Source organism: Carassius carassius, chromosome 41 (genome assembly GCF_963082965.1).
Source record: "Carassius carassius chromosome 41, fCarCar2.1, whole genome shotgun sequence".
NCBI lineage: Eukaryota > Metazoa > Chordata > Actinopteri > Cypriniformes > Cyprinidae > Carassius > Carassius carassius.
In genome coordinates this window covers 14676902-14698145 of record NC_081795.1, presented here as the reverse complement: position 1 = coordinate 14698145, position 21244 = coordinate 14676902, and the positions used below count along the sequence as shown (strand labels likewise).

Sequence of the window (21244 nt, the reverse complement as noted above, 5' to 3'; positions counted from 1 at the left end):
CTGTGCAGTTGCCGCAGAACAAGCCAATGAGCGAACGAGCCGTCTCGCCTATGGCTGTGTAGTGCTGCAAATGCACTTTACAAAAATACAAAATTAAGGATAATTTTTTGCTTCAGTATTTCGTGAAAAGAGACTTTTCCCGTAGCGTCTTAGCTAAGATGCAGTACGAGAGAGCTCTCGTAAGAGAACTAATTTCCAAATCCATTTTATTAAGCCACTTACTTACCCTTTTGAAAAAAAATCCTTTAATTTAAGTGATCTATAAGTGATCTTATATGTTTTACATTTATGCAGTTATGCATTCAGCAGGCACTTTTATCCAAAGGAACTTGTAAGTATATTCAAAGCATACATTTTATTATATTTATTTATTTTCAGTTATGAACCCATGACCTTGGTGATGCAATTCCTAGTTTTTCAGAAAAACCTGTTTATATGCACCGCAGAATCACATTTAATCAGGCTTTCCGACAGAGTATCTGAAAAGAGAGGTCCCCAGACACACTCAACTGTTCTTTGTTCGCAGCAAGATTTTTGATAGAGAACTCTGTGAGCAAGGATGATCTGAAGCGGTGATTTGAAACAGCCCAGAATGCTTTGTGTTTTTTTGATGCATGCCTCCACATCTATTGTTGAGGCCTGATAAATTGCTTAATGCCTTTTAAATCTGCCACTGCCATTGCGCTGATACCACTGGGCTAAAGGTAATATGTGGCACCCCAGTATGACAAATTTATGAGTTTTGTCAGCATTCATTACGGCTATTGCCTCAAGGCAAAACAAAGGGAATTCAACTGTCTTGGCTCTCTGTTCCTCCTGTGGTTCCCCAGAGAGTTCAATGGCACACAGCGGTCAACCTGCACACACAAACACACACATACACAGCCTCACAGTGGATAGGATTTGCGGTTCAGTGCTCTTATGTGCTACAGGGATCAGGCTGAGCTGTGACCAGCTGCAGCTACAGGGAAGCTTCAATCATCCAATATACCTTCTCTCACATTTCCGTGTTTTGTATGATTTATATTGGACCTAGAAAGATGGAAAAAATTCATAGAAAACCAACTGTCTGAATAGACTGTTTTCTAGAAGGGATCTCTGAACATGTCAGAGTGCCTAAAGGGTTAGAGATGTGTGATATACTGTAGTGGCCATATCGGCTGTCAATTGCTATTATATTTTTTATTTATCAGCATTGTTAACATTTAATTGTGCATGCTCATTTTCCAAACTACGTGTTTTAGATTACACTCTAAACAAATACCCCTTTAAAAATTGGCAGCTGCAAATTCAAAAGGACTGATTTTATGGCATATTGCTATCTGTATGTTTTACAAAATATTACAGTATATTATAAAAGTGATGTAATGTTAATATAACAACAATTTTACCTTAAAATATACAGATAACCACCATTATAATGCCTGGTAGTCTAATAGAAAATCACATGATGAATCGTAAGTGGCCTGTTCATAAAACATGGTCAATAGTCATATATACAATCTGCTACTATTGATTGTGGTTTATTTCAGATGGAGCAGGGTTATGCACACAAGAAGAAAACACTATCAGGGCAAGACAACACTAAAATAATACAATAAACATTATGCAATACAGAAAATGTAAGATATTAATATACATTATTGACAACCATAATAAGAAACAAAACTGTATAAATAATCATCAGGAGTGCTGTTTCATGCAGGGAGTTCTGGGAATGTCCTTTTATTATTTTTTTAACATTAATTGTATTAATTTGAACTTTGAAAGTATTTTACAGTAAAATTACATATAATGTCATGTGCAAACATTTAAAGTTTACATATACGGTATGAAAACTTACAATTAACCCATTAATAATTTAAAGATTTGCTAAAGAAGTTATAATTATTATTATTTGCTATAGCTAATTTGAAATTAATCATTCATTTTTTAGATGAACTTAATGTGAGCGTTAGATGATGTCAAAGGTGCACTGTATAAAAAGGTTTTTACTGTAGCATTTTAACCGTCTTTTTCTGTGAAAATTTAATTTTGCATACCTTTGCCTTCATCTAAAGCTCACATGAAATTTTAAAAAGTTGAAATTATATTACATTACATTAAAAAAAGATGAAATGATTGATTACACTGATTACCTTTAGTGAGTAATTATTTATTATAATTATCTTTAGCAAATCAAATCTATTTTTCCATCCTGTAGATTGTGATGTTCTGATGCCTATATTAAATGTAAATAAAAAGCACTTAAAATTAATTTATTACAATTTTATATACACAAAATATTATTTTTAAATCTGTAAATTATATAATTAATGTAATCCAGGTATAAACGGATCATTAGTTGTATGCTATTTGTGTGCTGTTTACAGTTGCCAAGCAGCTTGAATCTCTGTTTATTAATATAGAATGTGAATCAGAATTCAGAGTCTGAACTATCCACTTCATAAAAAAAAGACTGTCATATCCTCAGCAAGCCTTTTACAGTGTTTTAAAACTGAATTTTATTGATCACAAATGAAGCCTTGGGATGCAAAAAAAGAAACAAAAGAAAACCAACAACAACAACAAAAAACTGTCACATACAACAGCCCAGACAGGTATTACCCAAAGCTTGTTATCATGCTGTTATACAATATCTTGGTGCAGTATTTGCTACCTTTAAGAACGTTACAGTTGGCAGCCTGCCATGGATAATGATATCAAAAGTGAATTTGATGTGTGGAATTCAATCGTTGCAAAGAAAACTGGCTGGCAGATTAAAATTAGGTTCTAAATGCTATCTGTGGCTACCGTAGAATGAGAATTGACATGAAACACTTGGAGAAAAGATGCAAATAGATTGAGCAATTAGATGGCATTCTGTCTGCTCGGTTACTGGTACTGCCATGGCAATACAGACAGGGCAGATAATATACACTGTTCCAATCCCTGCACTTCTCTGCTGCAATTTTCTGTTTATTTTTCCTTTATTTATGCCGCTACTAGCACACAGCATTTCTTTAGAGAATGTTTTGGATGTAGCCTTGGGCTACACTTGATTAAATTAGTGCATATTTAAAAGTGTGTAGAAAAAATAACATTTTGACATCCTCTGGGAACAAAGCTACAAATCTCTGAACAATCTGTAAAGTATTGAAGTCTTTAACAAATTTTTTCCTCCTCTTCATCATCCTTTTCAAACTTTCGAGCGCTGTATCAGATGGAAATACTTGGTATTTTCTAGTACTTATTATAATAATTATATTAATAATAATATTTACATATTACTATTTAAGGTATACCAAGGTATTACCAAACCAGATAACAAGTTGGTGGCCAAAGAAAGCTGGTTTGGTTCTTATTTACAGCTTACTTCTAATTATAAATACTAAAAGCCATGTGGAACTGTAGGTTTTTATACAATTATTTTAATATTAGGGAATAAGTTATAAGGAATGGTTATAGCCAAAAATGAAAATTTATCATGCTATAGTATAATAAATTAGTAAGTAGCCCTACTAAATCATTTGAATGAATAACATGTGCTTAATATGTACTTATTTTGTAGAATAACCTGCAAATAGCTGTTCATATTGCTATTACAGTAAACTATAATAATATTTATGAAAAATAGTATCACCAAATTGTAGAAAAGCCATTTCAAATAAATTTACCAATAAAGTTGAAAAGCAGGATGCTCACGAGGTCATTTGCATTTTGCTAACTTGAGATGACTGACGGGTTAATGCAATGGAATGCAACAAAATGATTGCACTCATAAATCACTAGAAATACTCATACACAGATGGATGAGCATTTGTTGTGATTTATGGGTGGGCAGCTGGACAACTGCAGTGACATCGCTGTATTTTGTGGTGTCACTCATATGCTTGTTTTTACTCTACTTTTAAAAAGCTTTCTTTGTTTATTGTGTCTGGGTTATAATTCAAATCTGTTTTTGTCTTAATATTCCATAATGGTGTGGAGCTAATGAAAAAAAAACTGTTTAAATATCACCTCGGATATTGGGTTGTGTTGAGGCTGCTCTGCTACGCGCATGACCATAGGGGGCGCTGTTTGTGTTTGGAAACACTGTGATGGGATAGAGAAAGGCTTAATTCACACACACACACACACACACACACACACACACACACACACACACAAAACAACACGTACTGCCCAATATAGTAATTTTGAATGTAGGCTAAATATTGTAAATCCATTATAAGAATTTGGTTTTTAATAGTGTTTTACTCGTCTTGGAGTTATTATGAGCAAAAAAAAAAAAAAAAAAAAAAAATAGATAGATATAGATAGATAGAACTTTATGTCAGCGTTCTGATAGGGTTTGTTTTGTCGCAGTGACCGACCGAGTTACTTCACATATTATGGGATCATTTAATAAAAGTAATATTTCGCGCAGTTTGAAGTAAACAGACACTTTCTGTTGTTAGCTAATTGCATACTTTGTGCGCTCGCGCTCGTTTGTGTGCGTGCGCGCACGCGCGCGCGTTTACTCCCTCCAGATTCTCCGCATCTCATGATCCTGCGAGCGTCTCTAGGTGATTTAGCGCGCGGCGCCAGTCTGAAGCAGGTGTTCAACATGGCGAGCTCGGGACTCGGATCTCACTCTATTTCACTCTTTTTCTACGTGGTTTTTGCAACGTTTCTGCATAAAGGTAAGACAAGCGGAGTATGTATGAAAGCTTATGTTTAGTATCGAAGAGAGAGCAGTGTGTAAACAACATATGTAACACTTGCGCACGTCCCTGATGCTCTGCACTCGCAGTATGTGCACTAGTCCCAAAGCTCTCATAGTTTATCTGCAACAGTATTCATGGTCATGTGATGAGTTCTTCGGCACGTTTGACTGTTCTGAATTGTGTTTTTGGTTGTTTAGCTGGAGAAAAGTACTGTCCATATGCATTACATTAGCCTACCTCAGTGCTGCTGATGAGAGGGGCACGAGTCCGTATCTCACAGTCAGAAGTCAGTATTACATGCTGGTGATGTGAAAACGGTTAAATGACTAAAATATAGTCATGTTTAAGATGTTTAACGCAGATTTTAAACATTGAACGTGCGCATTGCAGGATAACGACACAATTGCATTAACTTTATGGAGTGACATAGCGCGCACTTGTCTAATGTAGCCTATCTTGAAACATATAGGCTACCGTCACTTATACTGACATTGGCATTTTATAGAGTCGTTTAATGTGGCGTTGGTGTTCTTATATATATATATATATATATATATATATATATATATATATATATATATATATATATATATATATAAAACATCATTTTACACCCTATTTGCTAGTTTTCCTGGCTTATATGGGAAACGCTCCGCTGTTAGATGGAGCATGCTGTTAGAATAGCATATGGAAAGCTGTTTTAACATTTATAGCTTTATGCTAGCTAATATGTACTTTTATGTTATTAGTAAGCTAGGCTAATTATTTCAGTTAATACTAATATAATTTCAACTTCTATTTTTAGTGGCACAAATATTCATTGGATACTAAACTAGTCACTAGCTCCAGATTTTATCATTACTGACTTCTATTGGGATCCGTGCTTCAGATATCAACTATTTACTTGACTGGTTTAGTCAGCACTGGTGCTTGTTCTAGTTTTACTTTTAACTATTTATTATGTAGCTACCAGTTACTTCTTATAAATGGTAGTTATCCAAACAGTTGCTGGCATTTATTAGATACTAGTATCTATTCACAAAAGAATAATTAAACACTATTTCTTGCATAGTTAAAATTGCCTTTTTTACTTTTCAAAGTCAGAATTTATAGTCCAATTAGTTAACTAAATACACATTAATTGTTTGACTGAAAACTATAATAGATACTATCTAAAGTATATTTAACCCTCTGTCTAAGGGTATTTTTGGGGCCTGGAGAAGTTTTGTCATGCCCTGACATTTGTGCTTTTTTCAGTTTCTTATAAATATCTAAATGGGTAAAGTCTAATCTCACTGTAATCAGCACAAACTGGGCTGTAATAATATGTGAAATGCATGTATGTACATGATTGTGTTTTTGAGAAAAAAAATATTATGCGTGGTTAGTGAAAAACTAAAAATGTTAAAACACTTCAATAAGGCAAAAAAACACATAAAGAACAATGGTTCCCGGGATTTTTGAGAACTGGAGCTTGTAGCCTAGAATTGTTCTTTCTAAATTATGTGAAAATCATCTTGTTTACTCACTCACAGAAAACAATATATTGATTTAAATTTCCTAAGACACTTTTTGTTGGTAAAAGTCATATGCGAGTAGGCGTCAACTACCATGAATATCATTGTGATTTACACCTGAGAAGACAAAGGCCTGCATAATGAGCTGCATAATGAGCCATTCAGTCATCTGTGCCACTGAGAGGGAAGGAGTTACAAGAAAGAATGTGAGAACAAAATAAATCTATATAATTTTATGTTTGTAGTTTATTTAGAATATATTTAATTATCCCACAACATAATTTAATATCCACTTGGGGGAGCAGTTAAACAGTTTATCAGGAACAATCAAAGCTGACTTTCAAACAAATTGTTTTGCATCATTACTCCAGTCACACAATCCTTCAGAAATCCTTTTAACAATCTTATTTTCTACAACAAAAACATTTATTGTTATTATTATTATCATTATTATTAATGTTGAAAAGAGCTGAGAATATTTTTCTGGATTTTTAAGGGGGAATAAATTGAAAGAAAAGCATTGTTTTTACATTTGTTACAGTTATCTATTTGTTACATTTATATTATTTACATCAAGATTTTGAATGGTATAGTATTGTATATTGTTATTGAAACTTCATAATGTTTCACTTGATTACTATACATTTAGTCAGGAATTATAGTTTGGAAAAAGTATTTGGAAAAAGTCTAACTAGTAAAATGTTTACACGTTATGTGAAAACTAGTACAAGTATATAAATAAATAAAAAGAGACTTACTCATGTTTATGATCTCTGCTGAATAAAGTGCTTCATTCTTTTTTTTCTGAGGAAATCCATTTCTCAAATCCTCAACCACATGACATCTTTTTGGGGTGATTTATGTCTTATTCCTCTCATCGCGAAGCAAACAGTAAAATAAAAACTTGAAGAACAGTCTCGCTGCTTTTTCTTCTGTTATGGGCGTATTCAAGCCACGCGCTTCAGTTTGAATCTGAATAGCGCGTTCAGCGCGGGGGCGTGGTCACATTAGATATAATGAAGGGAGACTTGAAAAACAGACATCGCGTTGTTTTCATATGGATTACTTTATCACAGAAAACCGGTTTTCGGCGGTTTCGTTGAGTATTCACGGAGTTACAGTTCATTTAAATGACGTGTTTGTAAAAGAAGATCGGCGGAGACAAAGGCTGCAGACAGCGCACCTTGTTTGTTATCTTTATTTTATAAGTGCACAAAGTTTTGTTGTTATTATGTCTGTATCCAAAAAAAGTAGACCCTTTACAGATTCGATTGATGTATTGCTCTTATCTGTACGATTAAAACTGAAAGTGTAATTAAAGTTCTTTTCGGGGTTATCAGGAGAAAATGACTCAAAACGTGTATCCGCGTTAATCGTCTCGAAAGGGTTAAAGTATATATATATATATATATATATATATATATATATATATATATATATATATATATATATATATATATTGGCAAAGAACAAGTACTTGTGAAATTTACGTTTACGTTACATTTATGAATTTAGTTGATGTGTTTATCCTAAGTGACTTAAGAGGAGAAGGAACAAAGCAAATTTGTCAAAGAGCTAACAAAATTCATTATACACAATGGCAGGTTTATAAGATAAATAGATTAGGAAGCAAGAAGAAAAAAATTGACAAAGATACTGTCACTGTTGGATTACTTGCTAGTAATAATCAAAAAAATACTATTCTACACTAGTATAATATACTAGTAGCAAAAATATACACTAGTTAACTTCAAGGAATAAATGTTTAAATGGCTTGCCAGAATAGATTTTTCTTCTTCCCATCCATCAACAGGTTTTCCTCAAGATATTGACTTTTTATTCCGTGTTCTGGGAATGAGATTGCAGTATTCTGTTAGAATTGAGTTATAATTATTTATTTTTTTTAGTGATTTTTGTGTGTGTTACCCATTCATTCACTGTTAAAGTCCCCTTTGTAATAGACATTTGTGGATGGTGCAGCCTATATTAACAACAAAGGTTTTTCTCTTTGTGAATTATGCTTTTGTCAAGGGTAATTTTCAGTTTGCATGACTCACAGGTATAGTTTCCTTCAGTGCGTGGAGCTCGAGTTGTAAATATTAGAAACACACTGCAGCTTTTGCATAATTCACGATGCCCCATGATAAATGTTATGGAAGATGAATGGTCTGATACTCCCCACAACAATCAGCACTAATTTAAAACCCTCTAAAATCAAAGAGAAACCTTGTAAAACATACCCACAGAGAAAAGTCTCGAGAGGAAAAAATGCTCATATACAGCATGACACTTGCTCATATATGGCAGAGGTGCTGCTTTTATAGTCATTTGTCTGGGAATTTCTGCACTTTTCTGCTGAGATTGTCATATATTTGTTTCTCAGAATGGCCTGAATTCCAGCAAACTGATGATACGCAGTGAATTAAAATGTTTTACCCTTGGTGCATTAACTTTCTAAGATCGTTTGTTGGAACAATTTTCTTTTCTATTTAAAGCGAAGAATTTATAGCTCATTAGATTTACATTATCCCTGCTTAATAAGCCTTGTGCTGATTGCTAAATAATGCACAGCACTACATTATGCTTCTACCAGATGCTAAAGTTGCCGAGATGGAAATGTGAGATAACTTACCATAGAAGTGAAGATGTTTATGATATGCCATGAGAAAATGATGCTGCCCAGAATAATAATTATTTTTTTTAATCAATGTTTTTTTTTTTTTTTTTTTACAATGTCATTAAGGAACTTGAATCAGAATAACTGCGTCTCGCATCAAAGCAGTCTTTTTAAGATTAAGTTCAAAGCTGGCTTTAAAGTTATATAATTTTGAAAGCTCGACAATTCTGCTTCATTTTGTGTTTGTGTATTTCAGCAAATATGCAGACCATATTTGAATATGAGTCCGCAATCTGTTAGTTGACTCCGTTGGGGTTATTACATATTGCACATCCTCTTACGTAACTTCATAACAGAAGCCTCTCTAGCGAGTCAACACACAAGTACAGGGGATGATGTGAAGCACTACGAAGACCTCCCCTGTCTTAGTTTTCTGTTTATGCCTCCGTATTACTAAACATCAGAGCTGAAGTATCCTCTTGTCAGTGCTAGTCTGTGAGGAAAATGATGCTTGAAGCCGATAGACTATTGCTTCTGTAGGACAGATACCAGTTGAGCACTATGCAGCAGCACACAGTGGTAAAAGATGGAAGGAAGCCCCAGTGGAGAGAGAATGCTTCATTCATGACACTGCTGGAGTAATGAGAGTGGAATATGATGAGGGGAGGGGGTTCCTGTCGTCTGTGATAAATATTGTGATTGTTCTCATTCTGCACTGTCTTTCATGGATCAAGCTCATTGTCTGTCTTAGTTGGCAGAACTGTTTTGGCACTGACCATGAAAAAAAAAAAGTAATTATGTTGTTTTTCAGGTCACAAAGTGCACTGCTTGCTTGGTTTATCAGCCTCTGAAGAGCTGCAGAAATCTATGTAGCATTGGAATGCTGTTGACACAATTGACTGATTTTAAACTGTGCTTGTCATACTGGGATGGATTTTGAATTATGGCGCCTTTCAAATGTCAGTATTTTGTTTTCAAAGTCTCTATTATTATATTATAATCAACTCTCTACTTTTGCGAGGTAATCACTCGCATATACTAAATGATGTCTAATATTAGCCGATGCCTAATAAATTCTTAGATTTTACTCGCCAGTGTGTGAGTTGGAGGCTAAGTATAAGTTTAGCACAGTTTTATTTTCACTCGCCGAACGCTCAGAGTTTCACTCTCCGTCAAGAGATCTGTGATATTTTTCAGGTAATCTGAATGGACGCCCAGCACACCTGTGTTTGTGTAAAAAAAATACATAATTCAACATAATTCTAATGAATGATTTTAAATGTGATGAATTAAAAATGCAATAAAGGTGATAAAAAATATATCTTCCAAACCATGTCTACCATGATAACCTAATAGTGATTTATATTTGCATACATACATCATTCACTTATGTATGCAAGGTAATAAAAGAAGTAAAAAAAAAAAAATTTTTTAAATATACATATTTACAGCTTCTAAAATGTATGCAATCCATGGCAATCCGAGCATAGGTCTGTCACAGTTCTGTATTTTCAGCGAAGCATAATCATGAAAATGCCTATAATGGTGTCACCTTTGCCTTGTGCATTGCGGAACAGAACCAAGACCAACGTTATTCAAGTTCACCCCTTTTGTAATACCAAATTTAGCATTTTATGAACTGTTTATCATATGCCTTAGTTCTTTTAGTACTTTTACTAAAAGAACTTCTCGTCCCCAGAAAAACCTTTATCCCAAGCAAGAAACTTTCCAAACCTTTCATTTCACCCAGATGGATAAAATCTTCTTTCTTTCTCTCATTGTATATTTTGTATATCTAAAATGTCACAGTATGGAAGCAAAACAAGTTGATTCATGTTGACCTCAAATAAAAACAGTACACATTATTTGCTCTCCATCCTTGTTCTCCTTGTTCCCAAAAACCTATAAAAACATATTCCAGATGCTCTGATAGGTATTTTTAGAGTCTGTTCACAGCTTGTGTGTTTGCGATAGACTTGTGAAACATATTTTTATATTTGTGTTGTGATGGCCTACTTCATCTCACCATGCTTTGAGTGTTGTTGTGGAAAATGTTCAGAAATATATGAATGGTGACATGCCCCCAAAGCTCAAAGAGATGTGACCCACTTACAAACAGAGCTGCTGATGGAACCTATAAGGTCTCAGCATCATCTCCAGAGACCCCTGCCTTTACTTACTCCATGTTTTTTCGTTCTCATGAATGCTAGAGAATTCAGCTTTTCTTCCTCTGTTTCCCTTTAAGCAGAAACTGATCTCAATCTCAGTAATTAAATACTTTGAGAGACAGTATTTTGTATTTTAAATATTTAAAATTCTTAGTCAAGTAGGTCATTTTATTCTCAAATAATACAATATCCATTCTTCACCAGAGTTAATAGTACTGCCAACTATAGCCTATCACAGTTTTTGAGATGTAAGTGAATCATATGACATCCTGTTGGATCCATAGGCATAAAAGGATGATTCCCACAAAAATTTCTTCGGAAAACAAATGAAGATTTGTTTTGCTGGATTTTCCCAGCAAAACATCCCTGATTCCTTAAAAATAAAAATGACTCTTCAGGCTCTCATTTTTAAAGTTTTGTCACATGCTGTTTACACATTACATGTTAAAAAAAAATCCTTCATAAAGCCCCTTTTAAAAAGTAATTTTGTCCATAGAAACAAGTAGCTAACTTTAGCTAGGAAGCTAATGTCACTTGTCAATAACATTGTAAGCAATAACTGATAGTATATATTTTAGTACATACTTGGCCAGGTTGCACTGAGCACCAAAACAGCTTCTTTCAAGTTGTAAATTTTTTGTGCAAACAAAGCACTCATGCCGCTTAATAAAACTAAGGTTAAACCACTGGAGTCACATGGATACTTTAACGATGTCTTTCCTACAGTTCTGGGCTTTGATTGTGTAAGTTGTGTTACTGCCTTTGGAGGGGCAGGAATCTCTCAGATTTCATCAAGAATATCTTCATTTGTGATCGGAAGATGAACGAAGGTCTTACAGGTGTGGAACGACATGAGGGTTGCTAGCTAAAGTTAGCTTGTTTCTATGGACAAAATTTAATTTTTAAAGGGGCTTTATGAAAGAATTTTAATGAGAAGAAGTATTAATATTTTTTTTATCGACAGTCTGTGAACATGAGGTAATGAAACTTTAAAAATGAGATCCTGGAGATTAATTTTTATTTTTAAGGCTGTTTCGCTGGGAAGATCCAAGGGAAACTATCATAACAGGGTACAGTGCCGATAAAAAGTATTCATACTTTTTCTTCACATTTTGTTATGTTGCAGTTTTATGTTAAACTGCTTTAAATAACTTTTTCCCCCCACTTCAATCTATAATGACAAAGCAAAAAACAGGTTTGTAACAACTTTGCATATTAAAAAACTGAAATGATTCCATTGCATAAGTATTCATACCCTGTTCTGGGACAGATGACATTTCACTCAGGAGCATTTATATACTTATAGATGTTAATACACTTCATGTTAACCTCGGGGCGATTCAATTGAATAGATGTGATTTAGAAAGGCACACACCTCTCAATAAAAGGAGTAACAGCTGAAAATGCATATTAAAGCAAAAACCAAGCCCTACGGTCAAAAGAACTGCTTGTCAAGCTCAGAGACAGGATTGCATCAAGCCACACATCTGGGGAAGAGTTCAGAAAAAAATTCTGCTGCATTGGAGGTTCACAGAAGTGTGTAGTCTACATTGCTCTTAGTGGAAGAAGTTTGAAAAAACTAGGACTCTTCCTAGAGCTGGCCAAACTGAGCAATCGATGGAGAAGGGCTTTGGTTACACTAGTGTTGTCAAAAGGTTATTTAAAGCAGTTTAGCATAAGGCTGTGACATAAAAAAACACACATTGGTCATCGCTCACTCACATTACTATGGAGTGTGTGTGCAAGAGCATGAGCAGTAAGTTGCTGGCCACAGCTCACTTAATGGCCACCGGTGTCGCTAGAATAACAAGGGTTTCCAAATTCTACACAAAGCCCTTTAACAGCTGAATTTAAGCATTTTCAGGAGTTAATCTTTACTGTTGAAAGTGAAATTGCTGGAGCCATCCTCTTTAGTAGGAATAGTATGACAATACATTTTCACAGGACTGCTTAATTTTTGACTCATTGATAATGAAATAATAAAGGTGCGATAAAGAAACATGAAAAATGAATTAATATATTGGATATATTGTCTAGTGTTAGAGTTAAGGATGTTGTTCAAGGAGGGGTAAGCTCTTCTCCTTCTCTTATGCGTGTATCTAACTCCAGTATTAGTAAATATAATGGCACTGTTTCTTGCACTTCAAATGATTGCTTGTATTTTTGTATCTTCAGATTACAAATTAAAGTTGTATTTTAATTAAATACATTTCTCACACCAGTATTTTGTATTTTGATGAGCAAGAATTTGTAATTTGTAACAAAATACTTTTTGATGTATTTGTGCCCATCTCTGATCTCAGTGGTTTTAATATTTAAACAGGCGAGGTGTGAGCTAGTTAGAAACCACAGTGACATCGTGAATGCGGTCTCGACTGCTGATCGCATCCCCATCGATCAGTTGAGACGTAGAGTGGGACTCCAGGTGTCTGAGTAAGAGAGAGTGACCAATCAATTGAACGTGCATACAGATGGTGTCTCAAAGGGGAGGTGCTATTCAATTGAGCTGCTGAATACTTAAGAATGTCAGGACGCTGGATACTCGCAGTGGTTGATCTCATCACCTCGAGCAAAACGAGGTTCTGGGACAGCAACATCTGTCTGCACAGTCATGCTTGTATCCGCTTGTACTATATTGGGATCATTGCTGTAAAATGAGTGCCATTGATTGCGCTGTTAAAGGTGGTTTGTGTAAAATAAATTTACCTGTATATACTTGTTTTATATACATAGACAACTACAAGTGAGCCAATTTTTGAGCCCCCTGATAAAATCCAGCATTGTGGCTTTGCGACGCTTTTAAAAAATGGCTTGCTTTGTTTACATATCCTGGCACAACCAGTGAGTTTGGCTGACCAATGGTAGACTGGAGTGTTTTTTCGGGAATTGCCTTTGGTGTTTCTAGCAATGTTATTTTAATATTATTTATATACTCATACAGTTTTCTATTAATATTTTATTAAAATATTTTCAGAACAGAAGCCCATACCAAAAATTAACATTTGAAAAAAAAAAACAACAACTCAAAATATATATAAAAATATTTTTAAATTAAAATGATTTATTAATATATATATATATATATATATATATATATATATATATATATATATATATATATATATATATATATATATATATATATATATATATATATATATATATATATATATATTATTTTTTTTTTTTTTAAAGTTGTAATTTTGAATTTTATTTAATTATTTGTATATATTATTTATTGTTAGTAATTGTGTTATGAGCATATTGTTAATTTTATTTATTATTTCAGTGGTAGTCTTCATTTAGCAATTTTCATTTAGCCATTTTGAAATTTTAGTGCTTCTATTTAAGCTTGAAATAACTTTCACATAGTCATCTCTGATAGCAGATCACCTTTTATTATAATGTAATAACATAAATTTTCTGTAAAGATGCTTTGAAATGCTTTGAAATTGAGTTTGAAAGATTTAAAATTATTTCAACGAGTTGCCAAGGCAGTATTAAGTCATTTTAGGTGTTTCATTTAATATTTAAATTTGATTTTATTTCAGCTTTTTTCAATTAACAAAAATGTTTAGAATAGTTTTAGTTTTAGTTAACAATAATAATAATAAAAAATTGCTTATTTGCTTTTTTGCCAAGAAGCCTCAATGGTGCATAAAAACGTACTCGGTTACTAACAGACCATTTGGAGGCATAGAGGCGTCGTATAGATGGAGCTCTAGCCTGTGAAATTGTGTTTAGCACATGCTCAGGGAGTCCCGTGGGATGCCAAATTGTTCCGTCCGCCTGAGAAAGGAGGTCCCGTCACAGAGGAACGGTGAGCATCTGTGACAGGTCGGCTATCCAGTGCTGATTTTCCCAGGGTGGGGCTACAAGAAGAACCCTGCATCTCTGGTCCCTGACCTGCCTGATTACTTGGGGAATCAGAGGAACCGGAGGAAAAGCGTAAAGAAGACGGTTGGGCCAGTCCTGGGACAACGCATCCTCGATCTTGGCAAAAAATATGTTGGGCAATGAGAGTTGTCTTTTGAGGTGAAGAGGTCTATTTCTGCTTTGTCAAAGATGTCCCATATCTTCTGAACTGTCTGCGGGTGGAGCCTCCACTCTTCTGAGGAGACTCCGCTTCTTGACAGCATATCCGCACTCTTGTTCAGTTTTCCCTGCTCTCAGGGACCCCAAGTTGCTCTGGGTCCATTCCAGCAGTCACGACGTTAGTCTGAAGAGACGCGTCGATGACAGCCCACCTTGGTGATTTATGTAAGAGACCACTGTCATGCTGTCTGATCTGACCAGCACGTGGTGGCTCTTTAGGTCTGACAGGAAGCTCTGGCAGGCTCGTTGAACTGCAATCATCTCGAGGCAGTTGATGTGAAAACTGCTCTCCTCTTTCGACCATCGGCCGAAAGCGGGTTTCCCTTCGCACAGCGCGCCCCAATCTTTGTTGGACGCGTCTGTGGAGATCACTTTCCTTCTGCAAACCATACCAAGCGGGGCATCCCGTTCCATCCATTGCATGTTCCTCCAAGGGGTCAGGGCCGAAATGCAGTCCTGACTCACCCTGATGTTCAGGCGTCCGTGACACCACGCATGAGGTGAAACACGCAGTTTCAGCCAATACTGAGCTCCAGCACCGGCGATGGAGCTGCCATAAGACCCACCAACTTCTGGAAGGTTTTTAGGGGGCGAGAAGCACCTATTTTGAAAGAGGCCGTGAGTCGCTGTAGAGCTGCGGCACGCTCCTTCACCATTGTTGCCCTCATCGTAACTGAGTCTAACACTTTTCCCAGAAATGATATCCGTTGGCTGGGGGACAGCAAACTCTTGGCAAAATTCACCCTGAGCCCCAGGCATTCCAGATGGCTGAGTAGCAAAGTTCTGTAACCCAATGCCTCCCCCTCTGACTGAACTAGAACTAGCCAGTCGTCGAGGTAATTGAGAATGCGGATTCCCTTCTGCCTGAGTGCGAGGCGCTAGAGACAGCCCAAAGGGGAGGACCTTGTATTGGTAAGCCACACCCTCGAGAGAAAATCTCAAGAACGGCCTGTGATGGGGGGCTATCTGGATGTGAAAGTAAGCGTCTTTCAGAACCAAACCCCTGAGCATATTTGTGAGAGGATTTGTTTCAACGTGATCATTCTGAAGCGCCGTCTCATGAGGGCATGGTTCAGATGTCTTAAATCGAGGATGGGGCGCAGCCCGCCATCCTTCTTGGGAACTAGAAAGTAACGGCTTCTTCCTTGCCGGCTCGCGGGAGGAAGAAAACGGGAGGGAGCGAGGAGCGAGATCGCTCTCTGAAAAGAAAGCGATTCGTGACCGCAGAGAGGCGATATTCATGTTCTCGCAATGAGAACAGGAATTCCCCGTGAACGCTGTCCCCGTTCATCAGCGTGCAGAGGGGCTCTGCACGAGCTGCAATGACGAGACGGCATTTGAAACAATGCCGTAGAAAAGGCTATTTTAGAGAAATTTGCTCTTTCAAACTCTCTCGCCGGATGGTCGCAGGGAAGCGATGTATCTGCAGTGGGGACCGGCAGTCGCATTCCAGTGCGAGGCGTGTCAACGGCGAGCAGTTTAGCGGAGATCAGCGAAGCGATGTGATGTCGTTGCTGAAGGAGAAGAAATCTGAATTCCTGTGGCGAAGCGGCCAATATATAGCCAGATTCCCCGCCCATTTTGGCGGGCTTTGGCGGGCTTCGCTGCCATAGGTTCGTGCAGCACCGCTGCCGAGCCATTGGTTTGTTTTAATAACACTGCACGAACCAATGGCCGTGCAGTTTCACTGCGTGATTGATTAAGGCTTCAGTTCAGGAGAAAAAATGAGTTTTTCCCATTAGCGTCTTCGATGCAGTACGAGTGAAGTATTGTAAAGGGAACAAAGGATTTAAAAAGTTTAACTTTGCTCAAAAGCACTGCACTTTCTTTATCCTATTGAGACACACTATCTTAGTTACTGTTGTAAAATAGGACTTTAATTTATCTTTTGTCACTGTTGAATCATGACAATGCACTCTGAGCAATCGTATTAATTCAGCAGAATCAGCCATCTATTGATCGCCGGTCCAAAGGGAGAAAGGTGTCCTTGTAATGAAGCCCCCTTTGTGGTTGATTGAGGAAAGGCACAGTATCAGATGGCTCAGATTGAATCTTCATATTGGTCCTCAGAATAGCATGATGGGTTTTTTTTTCCTTCAATCAGCTTTGCCTGTTGCACAGGCGTTTGTTAGGAATGACGTGTTATTAATGTCACCTCAAAGCATTAAAAGCAAAGCTGAAACCTTGTGCTCTCGGTAGCTATTAAAGCTTGTATATGAGGTGAGAGCCTGTTTCATCCATTTAAACAGATGTTAACATGATGTAGCATGTCTCTGTGAAGGTCTCTGAACAATATTCTAGCTCTTTTCACAGGGACGGGCTAATGCAAGAGAACCATTCAGATAATAAAACCCAGAAGGTGTTGTAGATCAATGGTTCTCAGATGGCTCCACCTCATAAACCAGATTTTTACATTATACAAATGATTCAGTGCAGTATTTCATTCATAAATGTCCTTAAACCAAATGAAATTAATTACAAATATCCTCAGAATAATTATAGTAAACTCAACTTAAAACCATAAAACTAAAACAAACATAAAATAACATAAACATGAACTGAAATAGAATAAAATAAAAAAATGATAAAAATCCCTTTAAATATATATATATATATATATATATATATATATATATATATATAGTGGTATCTCAAGATGACACTGACAAGAACTTTTTCTTATTTTTAATAAAAGTACAGCTTTGACGTCAACAAAAGAGTTTTCTCATCTTTCATTTTTTTTTTTCTTATCAGAAGATACATTAGTTGACAATCATTGTTGTAAGACCACAGCGGTGAAGCCTTTCCCTCATTCGATGATGTTAATAATAACATATAATGAAAAATATGATGGCACCTCGTAAATAAATCAAGTTTACCTTCATATTTTTTCCCTTCTGATAAAAGTCTGTGATGGTTTCAGAGACTCATTGGGATTAAAAAGATAAACATCAGGATCTTAGCCATCATGTGTTAGCTTTGGCCCAAAATCTCTTCTTCTTTTTTGTGTTTATAGTAGTTTACATCTGTACAATAGGAATGTGATCCCACTCCTACACATCAGCTGACAAGTTCTTTTCTCATCTGGAGCTTTGATCACTTCAAACAAAAACACCATTTGGTTTTAGTTTATCAAAGCCTTTGATTTGTGTGATATATTTGTGTAGTTCAAGGACAGGGATGTTAAACAGCAATGTAGGTTTTCAGCAACATCACAATTTGAGTTGATTTGTAGTTTGGCTTTCAGATGTAGTCATCTTTATGCAACATTTTCTTAGTAACTTGTAGCTTAGCTTGACTGTGGTTGAAATGCCTTGAATTATGGTTCGATTGTAGGTTAATAAGCTTCAGTTTCAGAGTAGCTTCCCTTCTGCTGTTTACATATACTGTAGGTGTCATAAACTTGGAGCTGAATTTAAAGACGTGGCAACTGGAAGACAACCTTGAGAAATATCAGGAACTAAACGAGTAGCTAGAAAGAAAGTGACAAGCCAGGGCCAAAGTAGATCCACTGCTTATATGGTCTCTTGGCGCTGTGCTGGAAAATGGTTTTAACCAACTCAATATCTATTGAGTGCAATCCTAAAATCATCTCCTAGTAGGATTGAGTTGAAAAGGCCTGTGAAAGGAGGTTTTCTGGATTGTGTATTAGTATACAAAACTTTAATTATATAGAGGCGCTGTTGAATTCCTGATTATGATTTGTTAGCATGTTAGTAATTTAACATATTAGTAATTTTCTGTAAATGCATGACTGAGAAAAAGCACAGAACAACTTACAGTGCATTTGTAGTGCATAATTTATTCAAAATATAAATCTTTTGTAACAATGTACACTGCTTTTTCTTTTTCTTTTCTTGTCTTTTTTTTTTTTTGAAGGAAGTTTATACTTTTATTCAGCAAAGATATGTTAAAATGGTAAATAGTGATATTAAAGACTTATATTGTAACTGTTTCTGTTTCATAAATGAGCCTATTAGAATGATTTCAGGGATCATGTGCACAGGAGACTGCAGTGATGACTGATAAAAATTCAGCATTGAAACCACAGGAATAAATTATATTTTAAAGTATATTAAAATAGAAACTGTTATTTTAAATTTGTAATAATATTTCACAATATTACTGTTTTTACTGTATTATTGATCAAAGAAATGAAGCCTGAATGAGCATAAGGTACTTATAGAAAAAAAAGAAAAACATAAACAATCTAACTGATCCCATACTTTTTAAACGACACTCTATATGTATGTATATGTGTGTTTTTTCTAAGAAAAATAAATATAATATAATATATGTATAATATCATGTTTTAGGGCTGGGCAAGTTAACGTGTTATTATCGCGTTAACGCATTAACTGATTAACGCAGATAATTATTTTATGGCGCGTTAACAGAGCTTTTTTATAATGAAAGTCCGTTGCTCACTGGCTCTGAATACACATACAGACAGACAAATAGCTTGTTTTATATTTAATTTAATTACATTAATGTTATAAGTTAAGATTTACAAGAACTATTTTAACTGCTACTATAGCCTATTGCCGCAAAAAAGCACATTATTTGTTTAAAGTGTTTGCAAACCAGATGTTATTGCACTTTTGTTAATATAGTAGTAGTTTTAAATGAAAAAAGTGCACAATACACTACTTTTAAATGCATTATTAGTTTTGTACATAACAATGTGATTAATTGCGATTAATCGCAGACAGTCAATAAATAAATAATAATAATTGTTGCCAGCACTACATATTTTATATATTTATTTCAGAAAACAACCATGAAACGGTTTAAATTTCTCAAATACATAAATTTGTTATTATTTAATTTAAAAATGTTTTTAATAAAGCAGTCGGGCAAAAGCAATATTATCTGACGCTGTTTCTGAGCAAGATATTTAATTGGTGGAATATGACAGTAATTCTACAAACCTGAAAGTTCTTATATATAAATATGTATTTATGGTAACTGTGGTGCTAGTGGAATAATTGCCTCTGGACAGTTATGCATTACCATTTTGAGTGAGAAATTTTCAATAATTCAGAGGTCTGTCGTCAATTATTTCTAATATATGAAACACAGATGCTTGTAGAAGTAGGGTTTTTCCCCCAATTAATTTGAACTAAGCAAAGAGTGCTACATTATGAATTGTTGATGTTGCTTAATGATACATAAATATTTGCTGAAAGCATAAAGGTCTGTGTTGGGATAGAGATTCAGCATAGAAACACACTTGAGACGATACTTGAGGTGAATAAAGCAGACAAACTACATTAAAGTGAAAGCAGTGATTGAAAACATTTATCCATTTGGCATTTCATTCAAAATAAGTAATAACTAAGTGTATTGCACTGAGAACTGCAAATGATTCATGCCACATTAACGTTACATTAGGCAACAAGTGTGAGGCAGATGCTCAAAAGCACTGATTGGCCTTTGTGAAACAATGTTAATTTCTTCTGACAGGGAAGAGGTTATTTTAGCCTCTGTAATTGGTTTGCTGACATGGAAGTTGGATTATTTGTAAAACCTTTTTCAGCACCTCACATTTTATCAGTCGTGTGGCACAGACAGAAAAACTGTCTGAAGGGAAAAAAGGGAAGGTTACATACTGTAAGAAGTACTTGAAGTCTGCATAGAAAGTTTTGCAGACAGAATGTTTTTATTTGGTTCATTTTCTGAATTTGTTCACGAAGTTCTGTTCATATGTATCTTATGAACATTGCTTGATTTGATAGAATGTAAATCCTCTTATTTCCATTGTCACTGGGGTGTTAAGTTAGTTTAAATGTGTATTTTTCAATTGCTCCACATCTCAGTTTGTTCGTCACATCTGGGTAGAAGCACATTTATCTTTTCTGCAAACCAAAAATTGCAACTGTCTGACCATGAAGAGTTAGTTCAGGTGGGAGCAAATGGCTGTTAGAATGCTGACTTCATTTGATTTAATTTTGTTTTGTTTTTACCATTAATCCCATCGCATCAGGCAGAATGGAAACACGGTGCATGACGTGACTAAATACTATCGAACCATTGGTCTATAATAGAGGTTCATTATATATACATCAGTCAGTAGAACTCCATATAATCAGTGATGTTGTCTACGCTGGATGCGGCATGCCATCACACCACAAATCCCTGACAGTCAACAAAATTTTA

General features: G+C 35.4%; 1 protein-coding gene across 3 annotated transcripts in view; it reads left to right on the top strand.

Annotated features, from left to right (window-relative positions):
- The first annotated feature begins 4521 nt into the window (after positions 1-4521).
- The window catches only part of LOC132122823 (cell adhesion molecule 1-like), a 172468-nt gene continuing 155745 nt past the window's right edge, over positions 4522-21244 (top strand). For all 3 annotated transcript variants that reach the window (XM_059533264.1, XM_059533265.1, XM_059533263.1), the window contains exon 1: positions 4522-4664. In XM_059533264.1, coding sequence (XP_059389247.1) covers positions 4526-4664 — 139 coding nt within the window. In that variant the 5' untranslated portion in view covers positions 4522-4525. The remainder of the gene's footprint in view (positions 4665-21244) is intronic.